General features: G+C 37.6%; 1 protein-coding gene across 10 annotated transcripts in view; it reads right to left on the bottom strand.

The window, feature by feature from the left end:
* The window catches only part of ARB2A (ARB2 cotranscriptional regulator A), a 209,396-nt gene that overhangs the window by 125,882 nt on the left and 66,510 nt on the right, over positions 1 to 17,004 (bottom strand). For all 10 annotated transcript variants that reach the window (XM_083465445.1, XM_083465442.1, XM_083465446.1 and 7 more), the window contains one exon: positions 4,130 to 4,348. In XM_083465445.1, coding sequence (XP_083321571.1) covers positions 4,130 to 4,348 — 219 coding nt within the window. The remainder of the gene's footprint in view (positions 1 to 4,129; positions 4,349 to 17,004) is intronic.

The following is a 17,004-nucleotide window of genomic DNA, read 5'->3' as shown; positions in this document are numbered from 1 at the left end:
CGTCTCTGCTGGGAGACCAAACCCAGCGAGGCAGAGTCGCGCGGAGGCGCCCAGGCAGCGCTGCCGGCTGTGAGGAGGAGCGCCAGGCAGCAGCAGGAGGCGCGGCCTCTCCTCGCCGCCGCCGCCCCGCCTCTCGCCGCCCGACTCGCCCGCCTCCCTCCAGGCATCTCGCGGCACACGAGGCAACGTCTCACGGCACACTCGTGTGCCGCGGAACACCGGTTGGGAAACACTGTTCTAAAGGGTTATGACAAAGGTTGCTTGCAGCACATTTCCCAACATTATATGCTGATTTCCTTACTTTTACCTCCTATTGATTCTTATTTTGCATTAATTGCCAGTGAAGAAAACTTTTACACAATCCACTGAAGAATTTATAAAAAAATTAAGTTGCAATCAAATATATTTAAAAGGAGCAGTCTTAGGTTAAAGGATTGTTGCAATTTCACAGATGCAAAATAAAATTTATAGTTACACAACTGGGGAATATGCATGCATCCATCATTTGTGCCTTAATGTTATATTTAAGGTTTATCTAATACCATGCAGATGGAAGAAAATTTGTCTCTGTATGTTACATATAATCCATGCTGAAATATAACAGCCAGGATCTAAAGAAGCAAAGCTGGTTTTTCTTGAATAGTAGCCCCCTACAATGCATCATGAAATTTTCTGAAATTGAGGGGAGTTTCAAAAAGTTTGGAATAAAATGTAGAGGTGCGGCTCTTCAAAGTAAACATTCTACTAGATGAGTTCAAGCTCTTGGGCTAATCTAAGTTTGCATCCCACAGTTTTTTTTACTTAAGTTCAGCAATGAATATGCTTAGAGATTATTGGCTTGGGAGCTATGTTTCCAGAATAAACATTTGCCAGTATGAACAGCAGCAGCCTCTGGTGGTCTGAATGAAATAATGTGTCCATAAACACAGGAAAAATATATTTTAAAGGCATGAAAGTATATACTGTATGTTCAGCTATTTGACTCCTTAAAAAGATACTTTCATATTATTAGGTAATGTACAATGCCTTAATTAAATAATCTCATGTGAAACATTTTCTTTTGTATGGAATGTTGTATTTAATTCAAATTTCCACTGAGTTCTTCCTTAGATTTGAACGAAATATAATCCTATGAAACATGACATTTTTCTTTTGACTACTGAACACAGTTGGCAGATGTTTTTAGGAACAAAAAAATTGTCTTATAAGAAAACACAGTAAGTAAGCTTTCCTGCCATATTGTGTGAGATGAAGTTTATTACCCAGACCAAATCAATCCCCTTAACAAGCTGTAACATACATTGGCAAGTACATTATTTCATAGTTAAAAAATTTACAGCTTGAAACAATAAGCACTTTGATCTTTCAAGCTGTACTCTTAAAGCTTCAGAAGGTACGCATAATCTGCTAGTTAGTCATTTCTATTTATATTCGTCTCATAGAAAAAGACTTAGCAGAGACCTCCGTTCTGTTGTAGCTTATGGTTGTAAATATGGATTACCATAGAGGTTTGTGTAGAATTCTTGAATAATGGGAAACTGGGCCATTCACAGATATTTAAGTATATATTAGTTACAAAAGAGAGAGTAATAATTAAAATAACTAAGTTATAAAGCTAACATATTCAAGCTTTTGCTGAATAAATTACTTAAAAAACAAACAAACCCAGAACACAACCAGTACAGACTATTATGAAGACAGTATTTAACTGATCTTCAGTAGTGTATTTGGAAGTGGTAATGCATTTAGTAAAATAAGATTTTCTCTTGCATAGGAGTATTGTCTTCTCTACTTTCTGCAGCAATGTTGTGTGTGTGTGTTTAATTATTAACTAGTATTGGTCTGCCTGTCTTTGGGTATAACTCCACTGTGTTTTGGTGACATCCCTTATGGGTTTATGGGAGTAGTCAACCAGTGTTCTCCTAGTAGGAATTAGCACAAACTGTATTTTTTTTAAAGTCTGCTGAGCATACTACAAAACTTTCTCAGAGCCTAGTACTGCAAGACTGGAAAACAGCACCTTCTAATGCAAGTCATGTAGATCTACCTTAATTTGTCTGTTCATCAGATGCCTAAACACACAGTAATGTGGAATTTAATAGGTAAATTTGCAAAACAAAGGAAAACAAAAAAACCACTGTGAAAAAGTGAGAAATAAAAATATTATCACTGTACATACAGATATACAGAAGAGCAATGGTGTGGCAACGCCAACTTTCAATAATATAAGTTCACTACCTATAATGGTCCAATCTTAATTCATACGCTAGCAAACAAGAAATAAAAGGGTTGGTCTTCTCATAGAGAAGTGCTCTTAGTCATTTTGATAAACAATGCACAAAGTAATTGAAAGTAATTTTGAAACATCCGTGCTATGAAGCCTGCCTATTTATTTTGACTTTCAGTGTGTTCTCAATGAATTCCACCTGGGTAGAATTGAGACTTCAAGGACTGTGAATGTCATCAATTTCTCCCCTCTGCAGCCCCCCCCCCAAGCAGGTCACCAAGGGATGTGGCTCCTCTGGTGATACTTTAGTTGTGGAGATATATTTGAATTCTGAGGTGTGTTCTGCTTGTGCAGTGAAATCTTTGGCTCTAAGCTGTATTCTAATAGGTGACCTGGATTAGCAGGCAAAAAAGAGCAATGTAATGGGTAGTACTTCATGCAGTGGCATTCTCACCAAACTTCAGAATTCACACTTAATGATACAGCACTGTGATTCAGGTCCTGTTCTCAGCCTAACTACCCAAACCCAAAGAGAAACACAGGAAAGGGTCTCAAATCTGGGCAGCTGTACAACACCCTGTACAACACCAAGGTTCTCTTACCTTAAAAGAGGAGGTGCTTCTCTTAAAGTGGAGCAGACTAATGAGTAATCTATTGCACATCATAAAAGGAAGTAACATGGAAAAGCCAACACTTTTCAGTTGCTCTTTAAATTACAGCTATTATTCTCCTCATTCTTTCCTGTTCCTCATTCATTCATATAGACATGCAGTTGGTTCCTATTTCTTTCATTTTAGCATCTAAAGTTAAACTTATTAGTTAAACCGTATTTGTTTTATACATTGAAGTCATCTAGAGTAACATTAATCATCATCATAAGGAACATGCAAAAAAAATTGCAAAACATTCCTATTCCCCCCCCCCAGGTTTTCACTGTTCAATCATCCTAGGTATCCTAGGCAGAACATTCTAATGACACTGGAGCATTTATGACATATTTTATTCTTGAATAACAATGCAAACTTCTATAAAAAGAGCTTTGAAAATTGTATGAATATGTCTCGAATGTATAATGCATCATATGTATATGAAGCTGAATGTGTCAAAGTGCAAATAATATTGTTTGTGCCCCCTGCAGAATTAGAAATCCTTGGGTAGCACTGTTATAACGATCCCATGCTGCTAGTATTACAAAGTGCAAAGGTTCACTGACTAAGAAAAGAAAAGAGCAAGGGGCAGAATTTCCTCACTGCACTGTTCTTGAACTATTTTGGCTTAAATATTTATTAAGGTATTTATTAATAACTGTCTCCCTTTATCTTCCTTCAGACGTTTAGCTGAAATACAGTGGGTGGGTACTCATACAGAAATGTTACATTATATGGTAAAGCTACAACCATACAATATCAACATCAGAATTTTGCTCACTATATTATTAATTTATCAGGCAATATGTTAAAGTATTAGACTATCATTTAATATTCTTGCTTCTCAAGAATATAACAGCATAATGCTGCAAACAGTCACCATCTGTAAAACATGTTGCCTAAACTGTATTTAAAGAGTGTTTCTGAAAGACAGATCTTATACACACATCTACTCAAAAAACATTTCATAAATTACTTTTCAAATCAGTCCTTGTCTCTGGAATGCATATTATGTTCCCTAGGGCTTTATTTGAAGTTTCTCTTTGAAATTAAGTACGATTTCCACACACACACACCCCACTTTCACATTGAATGCAAATGAAAATAACAATAGAAAGAAGACAGTTTTACTTTTAGTACTTGATAGTTATATAAATGAAGAAAAACCACATTTTTAGAGTGCAACTATGTATGTGAAATTAAAAACGTTTTTCTATTAATCAGTGTTAACACAAAACAAAATAGAGCAACTTACTCTAATATATAATTGCACTGTTTCCTTTTCTTTTTGTGGATTCCGATATTTCTCATAGAAGTCCCGTCGCTTCTTTGTATCTTTTTGGATTTTATCTTTTCTCTCTCTCTTTTCTGCAGGTTCATCTGAGCTATCAGGAGACAGCTGTACTTGGGCTTTTGTCTTTTCAATCTCAATATAGTTCTCATTCGGATTCAGTACTATTACTCCATAGCCTTCCTATGTCAGAGGAAGAAGAAAAAGAATACATATGGATTTTGCCTTTGAAATGGTTTACATTTTATTTTATTGTCTTGAATGTATATTTAAAATATTTTCATAAAGTTGACAAAGGATAGAACTGTTTCATTCATTTTGTGTTTCTATGTGAATTTATTTAGTCTACATTTACGTTCACTTATTTGCCTAGTTCTTTTTAACCTTTTAATAACTTTTCAATATTGTATGCAATTCTTCAGAAAGTAGGTTTGTTAAAATAAAAAAGTGATTATAGAACATGGTCACTAGCATATATAGTTAATGCTTCATTGATAGAAACTTTTACCAACATTGCCTCTTTTAAAAACTATTCAGGCAGCTTTATTGTCCAATCTTATGTGCAGCTAGTTTTTTTAAAAATCAGAATGATTTCAAAGGGATTTAAGCAGTCAAACTGTGTATAGGATTACAGCCTAAACTATTAAACACTTTTGTCCCATAGCAGATAATTCACAAACTGATAGCTGAGTAACAATGAATCAATATAAACTGTGATTATTTGATGTTGCTAAGAAATCAATGAATTAGTTACCAGTTTAGACCTGAACAATTTTATTGGAATCATATGATGTATCGTCTTCACAGACTTTAGGAGAAATTAATATTTTATTTTTCTCAGAAAATGTTTACTAATGAAGAATATATGAAAGCATGGTGCATTTTGTGTAGGTTAAACAAAATACTGAAATACCTATGCAAAAGGAGGAGAAAGGAAACAAAAGCAAAATACCAACACATAATTTGTGGATCTATCTTCAAGATTATTTTGAAAATCTTATTTATAGTTTACTAAACAAGTTCCAGGTACTGAAGTAAAATTCATTTTAACCTAGTTAATCCAACAAATAACTTCTGCCTAACAGACCAAGTGAGCAGATGAAAGACTACCTATATAGATGATCAAAGTTAACAAAGGATACTTTATTTGGTGTTGCTTTATTCTAATCTATGTAGCTATTCAAAAATCTTGTAATGCATTGTAGTAACTGTCAGGTAGACAGATTGTCACTTGGTGATTTTCTACAGTTGGACACACTCGACTAGTTATTAAAATCACATTTGAAGAACGTTCTTACTCCTCTTCCTTGTGCCTGTACAACTTTTCACGCCCTTCTCAAATTTCTGCTATACCTTCTCCTCCCACCAAAACTAAAGTTAAAGAACACTGTTGCACTCTGTTAAGCAGGGTGAAATAGAGGCATTCAGTTCACTGTCTATGGTATAAGGGAACATGGCAAAAAGGTCACCACAGGCCAAAGAGAAAATTGCCTCCTAGATTCTGTACCATGAGTAAGTGATCTCCTGTCATCTTTTCCCCCTTAGCTCTCTCTTCAGAGTGAACCTATTCATTCACACGTACCTTATTCTCTGGAATGGAGTGATCATGTATAAAGTGTAAATTGTACTAGAGTATAAGATGATTCAATTCAGATATGTGTGAAAATGAACTTAGGAACCAAATGTGTAATATTCTGAAAAACAGATTCCTGCCTTCAGGGACTAATTCAAAACTACTAATGAAATAACACCAACTAAACAAAGCACCTTCCGTACAATTTTAAACAACATGCAGAGAAAAAACTGGTTAACTTTTTATAACCATTCAGAAGTGGTGCCCTGCAGAGCTCAGTGCTTTAGTTTGCTGTCCATGTTCCTGACCTGTTTATTCTGAGCAGATGTTCTGCGTATTGATTCTTTCTTACTTTCACTACAGTGCAAGATGTAAAATTCATGTATTTGTTATGATTTTACATGTGTAACTGAAATGTGAAACTGTATCCACGTTTTGTTGCTCACAAAAACAGACACACATAAATCACCAGAGAAGTAAAATTTGTCTAAGTTATTGATTATGTAACTGAAAATTACATGACTCATTTGTCCAATTTTATGAGGACATAATGTCAATTTTTCAAAGACACATCAACAGATGAAAAATGAATCCATTTCAAAAATCACAGCAACATAAATCAATTAAAGGATTTTTATCAATTAGGTTTTAAACAGCACAAACCAACCCTCAGTAGCTCTTTAAAACTTTTTCAAATACCATATTTGTTAGACTAACAATAAATTAGCATGGAAATTCTATCATACACTTCATGGTTTCTTTCTAAAAACCCATTATAAATGTTGCTTTGCTTGTAAGGAAGTTGATATAAAGTCATATTCTTTTCCATCTTTTGTCCTCAGGCACTTCAGCCTAAACTATATGAAGAAAAATAGGCATAGGAAAGAGGATTAGGTGTAATATACAATACTTGCTCAGATAAAAGGATGTAGAAATGCAACATAGCATATATAACCACAGCAGAATTTAACTTCTATCAGTTTTGCTAAATTGTTATCAACTCAACCTATCACAAGTTAATCTATGTCTTTAACCATAGTATGACCTTTGTTTCCTCTTCACTTCTGCAAACAATGCAGTGTTGGGTTTTTAAAAAATATTTCATTGGGGTCTTTAATATTTATATTTCAATCTGCATGATTTTTGAATAGCACACTTGTAAAGGAAGTTATTCAATTTTAATATGTAAAATAAAATTGTTCTATTACCAAATTATCAATGTCAAAGCCCAAATAAGTTCTGGACATTACCACTGGCTTCACAGAGTTAAAGCAAAGTTGACATCAACCTATGTTTAGGTAAAGATTTAAAATATGCTGTGGCAAGTAGTAAGACAAAGCTTTGGTTTTATAAAAAGGGGATACAATCTGTAACGTACCTTTTAGGGAATGTGAGCAAATACTACTCTATGACCTCAATTTAGGCAGAAGCACACTCCCCCCGTCATATTTAAATGCCTATTCAGAACAGTATCAACTGATCAGTAGCTACTAGCCTTGTTTCTAGTCCAGGTGGCCCAATTAGATGTAAGAAAATGCCTTCAAAAATTAAACAAACCCATAGGTTAACTTCTTAATATTACTTTCATTTTTAAAATCAGCCATTTAATTATGTCTATATTTCGAAAGCCGTATTTTCTAAGTTAAGTAACATTTTCAAAGATAATTGCCTATACTGCTTTTTCTAATCTTATTAGATAAATCTCTCTCCCTTCCCCCAATACAAATATGCTTTGCAGATTGTTAGAAATATTGGCACCAACCAACTGCAATATACTTTATTTGAGACAGAATACAGTATTCAGTAATCCTCAAGTCTATGTGCACAGACCAATTAGCACCAATTGTTGTGATAGATGTTTTCAGGACAGATGCAGGAAAACAAAGCTATTTGCTAGATACCCAATTTGATAGTATCCAATGTCAGTTCTAAAATCTATCAGGCAGAACATATACCACAAGGATATTATCTGATATCTCTCCAAAGTCTATTGCATTAGGGTGGTGTAAATTACGAAGCCATTCCAAACAGCTATTTCAGAAAGCTTATTTTCAATTTTATATATGAGCTTACTTGACATTTAGATGATAAGTTGAAGTAAAAGCAAGCTTAGATAGACAACTGTTAGCAACTACACAGAATCCGAAGAATGCTTTGTATCAAGTGTCACACAAAATGCCACAAGTGTGTTAGGTAGCAAAATATAATGGTCACATCCTGTTTTAGAAGTCTCTATAAAATGTCCCACACTCTCTGTATATACATAAAACTAATATAGCATATTAGTTTTAGCATATTAGCCAGTAATAGGATAGTCAATAGCAATAACAAGTATTTGAGATACATTCTGGAATTCTACAAACCTCTTATGTCTGGAAAATGAATAATGAGCTGAAAGCATTCAGTCCTGCATATTAATTCACCAGAATGGGATGCCATATGTGACCAGAGAGGTCAGAGGCTAGAGTGGAATCCCTTGACCTATGCAACTATCTTTCTGGCCTGTAAGTAAGAATCTGTAGCAGATCATTTTCTTGAGCTTTATCAATTTGATTCTTTTTTTAAAAAAAGAAACCCATTTACAACATTTGAAGCAAGATCAAAGTTAATCCTCAGGAAAAGCAACCCAAAGAGCTAAGATCTGTAACTTAGATTTGTGCATGTTTAAAATGGACATAAGAATGGCCATTCATCTTTTTGAAAGATGTATGTTCTGTTTATTTCCCATCTTTTTCATAAGAAGAGTACCTATGTGTCACTGTTGCAACATCCTAGGTGCAACAGTAGGATGAGGTCATGACAACCAATCAGAAGTCACTAGTGAAGCGTAAAAGTAAACATAGCTGTTGGAGATGCAGCTCAGCTTGAAAAATGCCCCCTCCATTATTTGAGCAATTTTCTCAAGACGTGACCTGAGACTGAAACGCCTGAAATGTCAGTTGACTCCTTTTTGTATTTCCACCCAATGTGCATTTTGGCAACTGCACCCTGCTAACACTTTGTAATATTTTCATCCCAGTTACACCTCATCTCTCAGGCTCCTGAATTCCACTGCTGTGTCCAAATGTGTAAAAATGCTGTATTACTGCCAAACACACATTGTTCAACCAAGTTTCCAACTTAAAATAGCTCATCAAGTTAGGCAGGAAAAGAAAACATGCCACAAAAAGTTTTTAGAGGACCACCTGTTGTCTATTATTTTTACATAGCACTTACTCATAAATCATAACACAGGGTAATTAATCAAGCTGTCAAAGAAAAGGTCAAAGGTTAGGTAGGGGAGTCAGAAGGTCATGCATGGGCTGATAGAGGTCAGGGTCACACCACATTCCTCATTATCAAGTTGGGATGAGAGACGGCCCAAGCAAACAAAAGTGAAAGCAGATGGAGAAGTGAGTGGATAAAAAAAAAGAAAGAAAATTTCACAAACAAAAAGAAAAGTGAAAGAAGAGTGTCAGCTGCTTTCAAATAAAGAGCAGAATAGAACTGAAATACTCTGAAATGTGCTCAAAAGGTCTAACTACAACATTAAAAACTGTATTTTTATTCTTTACATATAATATAGATTTATTTGAAAAATATTTGGTAGAAAACAAGCAACATAAAACTACATGCTCTTGATTAAGTTTGTTATACATTTTCCCTACATTTTCAGGCATATTAGGAAAAAATAGCTACTTTGATCATCATCAAATCCTGCTTTTCCCTTTATAGCTACAACCTAAGGAAATGTAATAAAAAGCTCTTATTTGTATGAAAAATAGGTTTTGAACTATATTCTTCATACACACAAATGTTCATTAACACAAAGCATCATAAAAGTCCTTCTGGATGACACAAGAGTTATAAAATATTCTATGATTACACTGACCTGAATTAGATGCAGAATACTGTGCAAAATTAGCTGTCACCCTTTCCTCAAAATCTTTGTTAATCTCATTTTGAATGTTTGCAGCTTTATCAACACATGCATCAATGTCAGCTCCTTGGTTACTGAACCGCTGTACTTGGAAGAAGATATAATTAAAATGTTTTGGCACAGAAAAGGTGAAATTGTATCTTCCCCTGTTCCCTGAGGAGTCTGTAAAACATGTAGGATATATTGACAAACACACACCCTTGTCTAGAGCCCTGACATTCCAGGTCACCAACTGCTATTTATTTCAGAATATTTACACTTACCCATATGATCACCTGCTGTGTTACTAACTTTTAATGGCTGCTAAAAGTGTAAGAATAAAAACCCCTTAATGCTCTCCTGATAACTTTATTTTAATTCTGGAAACGCTTCCTGCTCGTGTTCTAACCACTTAGATTAAGCAATATATAAATGACTTAAATAGTAAATAAATGTCTAGAACTATTATTCAGGCATTTTAAAACCCTTGCATGATATGAGAGCTGAGGCTGAGAGTGCTTACTGCAACCCCAGTTGGTGTCTCCATAGCCCTCCATGAGTTAGAGGAGTAACCTCTACAGTAGGAAGTCTTTTCTACCTGTGACGGCTCCCTTTGTGTTTGAGAACCCTGATTTTTCATGGTTCTAAACTGTGTGGGGAGAGAATTTGAACAGAAAAGTCTTCTTTGCTGCAGACGTCATCCCTCCAACTCATGGAGGGCAATGGTGATGGGAGCAGAGAGTGCCCTCATTCTTACCCCCTTCTTATCGCCTGAGAAATTTAGATTGTTTGAGTAGTGCAACTACAAAAGAAACATGCAGTGTGTGTTACTTGGAAATCCTCTTATATAATAATGTTGCAACTATCTAGATTTTAGAAACATTATAAACGTAACTAGATAATAACTGTTGATTTTGTTTATTCTCATACAACAATTTTCAGCAGAGTCAACCTAGACTTAACAGGGTGCTTTCTTAGGTGGAAGGGAAGAGGCAATCACTGATTCTTCCTTCCCTGTGTTCTCCCCCAAAAATCTGCTACGGAGAGTTGGTGGACCCTGTGGAACAGTAAGGGAAATGGCACTGGGGAATGCAGGAGGATAGGAAATTAGACAAAAATCTCCTCCCTCCCTTCTTTTAGCAGGAACACCTGCAGGATTCAAGACCCTTTGGTTTGCAAAGGGCCTAGTATGGTTCCAGCCCAATAAGAACTGAGTGTGATATAACACTTTCAAGTTGTAATTAGTAAACTAAATTCTCCATGGTTAAAGAGCTGAGCTAAGTTATATTACTCTAAAAGAGATGCTAAGAGTGCACACTGGACAAAACAAAAACAAAAGGATGTCTATTATATATTTTGAACCAGTGTTAATGTTCAAAACATATTTCTAATCTTTTTAGGCTGTTCTGGGACATAAAGGTAAAGGTAAAGGGACCCCTGACCATTAAGTCCAGTTGTGAACAACTCTGGGGTTGAGGCGCTCATGGCTGAGGGAGCCGGTGTTTGTCCGCAGGCCAACATGACTAAGCAGCTTCTGGTGAACCAGAGCAGCGCACGGAAACGCTGTTTACCTTCCCGCCGGAGCGGTACCTATTTATCTACTTGCACTTTGACATGCTTTCGAACTGCTAGGTTGGCAGGAGCAGGGACCAAACAACAGGAGCTCACCCTGTGGCAGGGATTCGAACGGCTGACCTTCTGATCGGCAAGCCCTAGGCTCTGTGGTGTAGAGCACAGCGCCACCCATGTCCCTGCTCTGGGACATATTTCCAGCTGAAAGAGGGCTAAAAATATTCTAAATAAATATGCTATTACAATAATAAAGATGTTACATTAATAATTTTTCGGACACTATTTTTTTTGGGGGGGGGGAGTGTGACTTCATTTGATGGAAAATTAAAAGGTATTGTACTCCATAAATTTACTTTCCCAACAAGCATGCACTGAGGATGGGATATAGAAAACACTGTGCTAGCATAACTTTGCAAGGCACCAGGACTGCAGCAATGCTATGACGACAAGGGTTTTACAGCAAACATAAATGGCAGAAAACACATCTGTTTTTTCTAATGAGGAGCAAAAATAGTATGTTTTTAAGAAATAATACAAAATATGGTGTATTCAATGGATTGGATGCAAACTGCGCCTTCCAGAAATGGAAGGACTCCTTCTGTCTACGGAAACCTTCTCTTTCAGAGGAGGAATCCTACTGGTGGAATGGGGAAGAAGGTATCTTTCATTTATTTTCCCTCTCCCCACAGCCCATATGCCTCCCAAAAAAATGTTCCAGAGGGCTGGGGACCCTTTGGAACAGCATGGGAATTGCTGCTGGGAAAACAGAAACCAGCAAAAAATAGTTAGCATTCCTCCCACCCCACAGCATAATGGTGGTGGGAAGAAACTCTGGATCTCAACCAATGTGAGCAAAAAAAAATTACCGTATTTTTCGCTCTATAACACGCACCTGACCATAACGCGCACATCGTTTTTAGAGGAGGAAAACAAGGAAAAAAATTCTGAATGAAACAGTGGATGTATCATTTTTGTGCTTCATGCTGTGGCCACAGACATGTGATCTGATGGTGAATTTGGGGTAGCTCAATGCAAAGATCCTGAGGATCCATGTGGATCCATGCTTTTTAACCACATTTTTGCACCATTGCAGCCCCAGGCAACAGTGGGTGTGTGATTTTTGGGGGGCAGGCTGCTATGTGATCTGATGGTGAATTTGGGGTGGCCCAATGCAAAGATCCTGAGGATCCATGTGGATCCATGCTTTTTAACCACATTTTTGCACCATTGCAGCCCCAGGCAACAGTGGGTGTGTGATTTTGGGGGGGCAGGCTGCTATGTGATCTGATGGTGAATTTGGGGTGGCCCAATGCAAAGATCCTGAGGATCCATGTGGATCCATGCTTTTTAACCACGTTTTTGCACCATTGCAGCCCCAGGCAACAGTGGGTGTGTGATTTTGGGGGGGCAGGCTGCTATGTGATCTGATGGTGAATTTGGGGTGGCCCAATGCAAAGATCCTGAGGATCCATGTGGATCCATGCTTTTTAACCACATTTTTGCACCATTGCAGCCCCAGGCAACAGTGGGTGTGTGATTTTGGGGGGGCAGGCTGCTATGTGATCTGATGGTGAATTTGGGGTGGCCCAATGCAAAGATCCTGAGGATCCATGTGGATCCATGCTTTTTAACCACGTTTTTGCACCATTGCAGCCCCAGGCAACAGTGGGTGTGTGATTTTGGGGGGGCAGGCTGCTATGTGATCTGATGGTGAATTTGGGGTGGCCCAATGCAAAGATCCTGAGGATCCATGTGGATCCATGCTTTGTAACTACATTTTAAGTGGGGAGTGAAGGAAAAACACAGAAGGGACAAGAGAGCGTTGTGCAGAGAAGCAGCTGGCTAAGAAAGCAGGAGAGGGATTTTACGGGAGGGAGAAAAGAAAGGCAAAAGTTTCCACAAACCGAAGCCAGCTTTCTCTCTCCTCCTGCATGCTTTCTGGCTGCCTGCGAGGAGCACAGAGAGGAATTACTAGAAGGAAAGACCTCTGCTTTCCCTTCTGCTTGCCTGGAGGGGAGGGGATTTGCCTGCTCTTTGTTCCGTTTGAGCAAACACAGCAACGAAACAGAGGAGGGTGGGCAGTAAGACCCTGAGGCAGAATGCAGGAAAACTGCCACTTCCTCTTTTCAGATTTCCCTCTGGACACAACGCACGATTGATTTTTGCTGATTTTTGTTCCTGCGCTCCCCTAATCGGCTCCAGGGACCCCCCCCCCCACATTCGCTCCATAACACGCACAGACATTTCCCCTTCCTTTTTAGAAGAAAAAATCTGCGTGTAATAGAGAGAAAAATACGGTAACCACAGGAGTGTTCACATGCTACACTCAACAAGTATACAAACTATGTACACAGTAGCTCAGCTGTGGAAATTAACAAGTGTATGAATTAACATGTATAGAAACAGTATGTACCTGCGTCCAGTGTAACATTTGAACAAGTCTACCTATCATCATGAGTCAATCCAAACTCTGTAGACTGTGGTGCATAACAGTGTTTACACCAATAATTTCGAGATATCGTTTGTGCAAGGATTCTATTATGTAACTTTATATTATCTCACGTGAGTTCAAATGAGGAGGAAACCATTCATGATTATACCCACAAGGTCACACATTCTATCAAGAACTAGTGTGACTAATGATTACAAGACTGTGTTACAAATCAGAAAGCTCCCAGTTTGAATATCTTTTCTACCATGAATTCAACAGGTAACCTTAGGCCAGCTATTTTCACTCAGTCACAGGCTACCATCTGCACTAGAATAGTGGTATTTGCCTACATTACAGGGTTTTTGTAAAGACTTCAAGATAATGTATATGAACTCCTTTGAACACACAAAAATGGGATGCCATTCTAAGTATTATTTTAAAAAAAATTAGACTGCATTTTAAGCAAAGAGCCTAAAAAGTGGTTTATGATTTATCATACTGAGCAATCACAATTTAAAAGTGAAATTAAATAAAATAAAATAAATCACAAAAACATTACTAAAACCGGCACTAGGGAAACAAAATATAGTCAAACTAAAACTGCAGGAGGCAGTAGAAAACAGGAGTGCCTGGTGTGCTCTGGTCCATGGGGTCACGAAGAGTCAGACATGACTAAACAACTAAACAACAACAACAGCAAAACCAGAACAGTCCAACATCTAGCTATTAAAAACCAAAGTGAAGAGGAAGTATCTTTAAAGACATATGAATATATAAAGGAAAGGCACCTGTCTAACCACATGGGATTAAATTCTACAGCTGAGGAGCTACTACCTGTTTCCAAGGCTCCTGAGAATGATCTTAAGGTGCAGGCACTTTGATATGGGTAGATGTAGAACTTAAAGTAACCCAGTCCCAATATCCAGAACTTGAAAGTTTCCAATACCTGCACTACAAATTTGGCCTGAAAATGCATTGGAAACCAGTGCAACCGGTAAAACAAAGCTGTAATGTGCTTCAAATGCTTGGCACCAACCAATATCTCAACAGCTACAATTTGCAAATAAATAAAGGTGCTTCATTGGAAAGTTGCAAAGAAGCATATGATCAAACCAGCAGAAGTATATATATGTCTGCTGTCCAGGAGAGTACCAAAAGAGCTGTCTTGGGGCGGAAATAGATTCTAAAAGTTTATCATATGCTAACTAATAGAAAATGAAGAGAACGGGATGGGACTCCAGAAAGTGAAGAAGAGAGAGGATGATGTGTGGGAAAGACTTTGCTGTGAAAGAGCAGTGGGAAGGTATTAAAAGTGGAATCTACAGCGTATCCTCAACTCCTAACCGCAGTAGTCCTGTTGAGGGTTACAGCTAGCTAAGCTGTAAGGGGTAGGTGCGAAAAATTTGCCTTCTCCCTTCCCTCCTGGTTTTCCTTTGCTTTTGTCCACTTAGCTTTCTGTGGCTCTTGGAGTCCACTGAGCATGCTGATTGTTTTCCAATGGCTTCTTTTTAGCACTCAGCCACCTGAGTATATTATTTGACAGGGCAAGTGGAACTCGCAGCTACAGCACTGTATCCTCATTTCCTAGCAGTAGAACTGTTCTTGTTCAGGGTTCCAGCCAACCATTATAGAATCAGTTTGGCTGATTCCCCACCCTATTTTTTCCTCTTCTGACTGATATTCAACATTCCATGACTCATGGAAACTGCTAACCAGGCTCAATCCTCATTGCAGTGTTTTGGCCTTATATTTTCTTTTAATTTAGAAACTTCAGCATATTTAGAGAATCACTTATTTATATAGAAACCAGTGCTTTAGGATTGCCTCATTTCGCCTGCAAATGGACAAATACTCTGAGGGAGAAAGGAAACCTGTTTGAATTTTGTGCATTTTCAGGTTTCTAGTGCCTGTGATCTTACTGAGGGTTTTGAAATAATTTCAGTTTACCATTTTGATGTCCTCCATCTCGTAAGTAACCTATCAATTTAAGGAAAGTCATCCAACTGGGGGCATTGTTATGCCCCTATAGTTTGCATGGCTAGAAAGGTCTGATAACTTTACACTTTCTGGTAGTTTGTATGAATCAATCAATCAATCAATCAATCAATCAATCAATCAATCAATCAGAGAGTCCACATACCTTCTTCCTCTTTCTTCTGAAAGATGTATTATTTGTTTGGCTGTTGTTTCTTAGTTCTACAGACCACACTTTGTCATACCAGTAATCCCAAAATGGTTTCCAACATATAAAACCACTCAATTATAGAGGCATTTGAATAAAAGTTAAGGATAGGAATCAAAACAGAACTGTGCCAGTCCAGAGATTGGTAACAATGGCAATACAATTTATTTGCTGTCTAGTGCAAGGGAACATCCGGCCTGATATGGGGTTAAAATTTGGCCCACAAGGCTGTTTTCCCCAAACCACAGCCCCACATTTGATATGGTATGTATCATCAGGTGTGGGACACCTAGAGACAAGGCTGCTGATGAATCAACTGATGCACAATAAAATCCAAACCTCGGGTGCTTTAAAGTACTACAAAGGGAACCAGGCAGAGGACCTTCTCAGTAGTGGAATGCCCACCTGTCAGATGTCAAAGAGATAAAAAATTATATGACATTCTGTAGAAATCTGAAGGTAGCCCTGTACTGGGAAGCTTTTAATATTTGATGTATTGTGCGTTCTTCTATATTCCGTTGAAAGCTGCCCAGAGTAGCTGGAGCAACCCAGTCAGATGGGTGGGGTACAAGTAAATTATTATTATTATTATTATTATTATTATTATTATTATTATTATTATTATTATTTACTTGTATTATTATTATTATTATTACCTCTTTGCATCACTCACCTATCAAATTTGGTCCACAAGGCTAGAATTTGCTAAAGATCTGGTCTGCAGAGCCAAAACATGCTTTTACTTACTGGCAGAAACCCATTAAGGTCTCTGCCATCCAATTCTCCAGGGGGAAGTGAATTCCAAACCAGGGAGCTACTACAGATAAGACCCTATTCTGCAATAGCCAACAGTGGGCCCAGGCCCACTGACAAATCACAGAACCTGGTACAGTTACTATGGAAGAAAATACTTCAACAGATAGCTTGGTTTCAGGCCATCTAGAATATGAAAAGCCGGTACTAATGCCTTAAATGGTGCCCAGTCAGTGCAAACCTTGAAATATCAGTATTATATGAGCTTGTCCAGATACCTCTATCAAGTCTTATGGCAGCATTCTGCTGGATCGTGTACTAAGGGCAGCCATACATAGCGTGCATTACAACAGTATGGATTTCTCTCCTTGCATAACTTCGATACAAAATCTATAAAGATAGTAACTTACATTTGGAGAAGAACTGTAGC

This window comes from Podarcis liolepis (assembly GCF_965112155.1).
Source record: "Podarcis liolepis genome assembly, chromosome: 11".
In the NCBI taxonomy this organism is placed as follows: Eukaryota; Metazoa; Chordata; class Lepidosauria; order Squamata; family Lacertidae; genus Podarcis; species Podarcis liolepis.
This window is presented reverse-complemented; position numbering and strand designations above follow the sequence as displayed.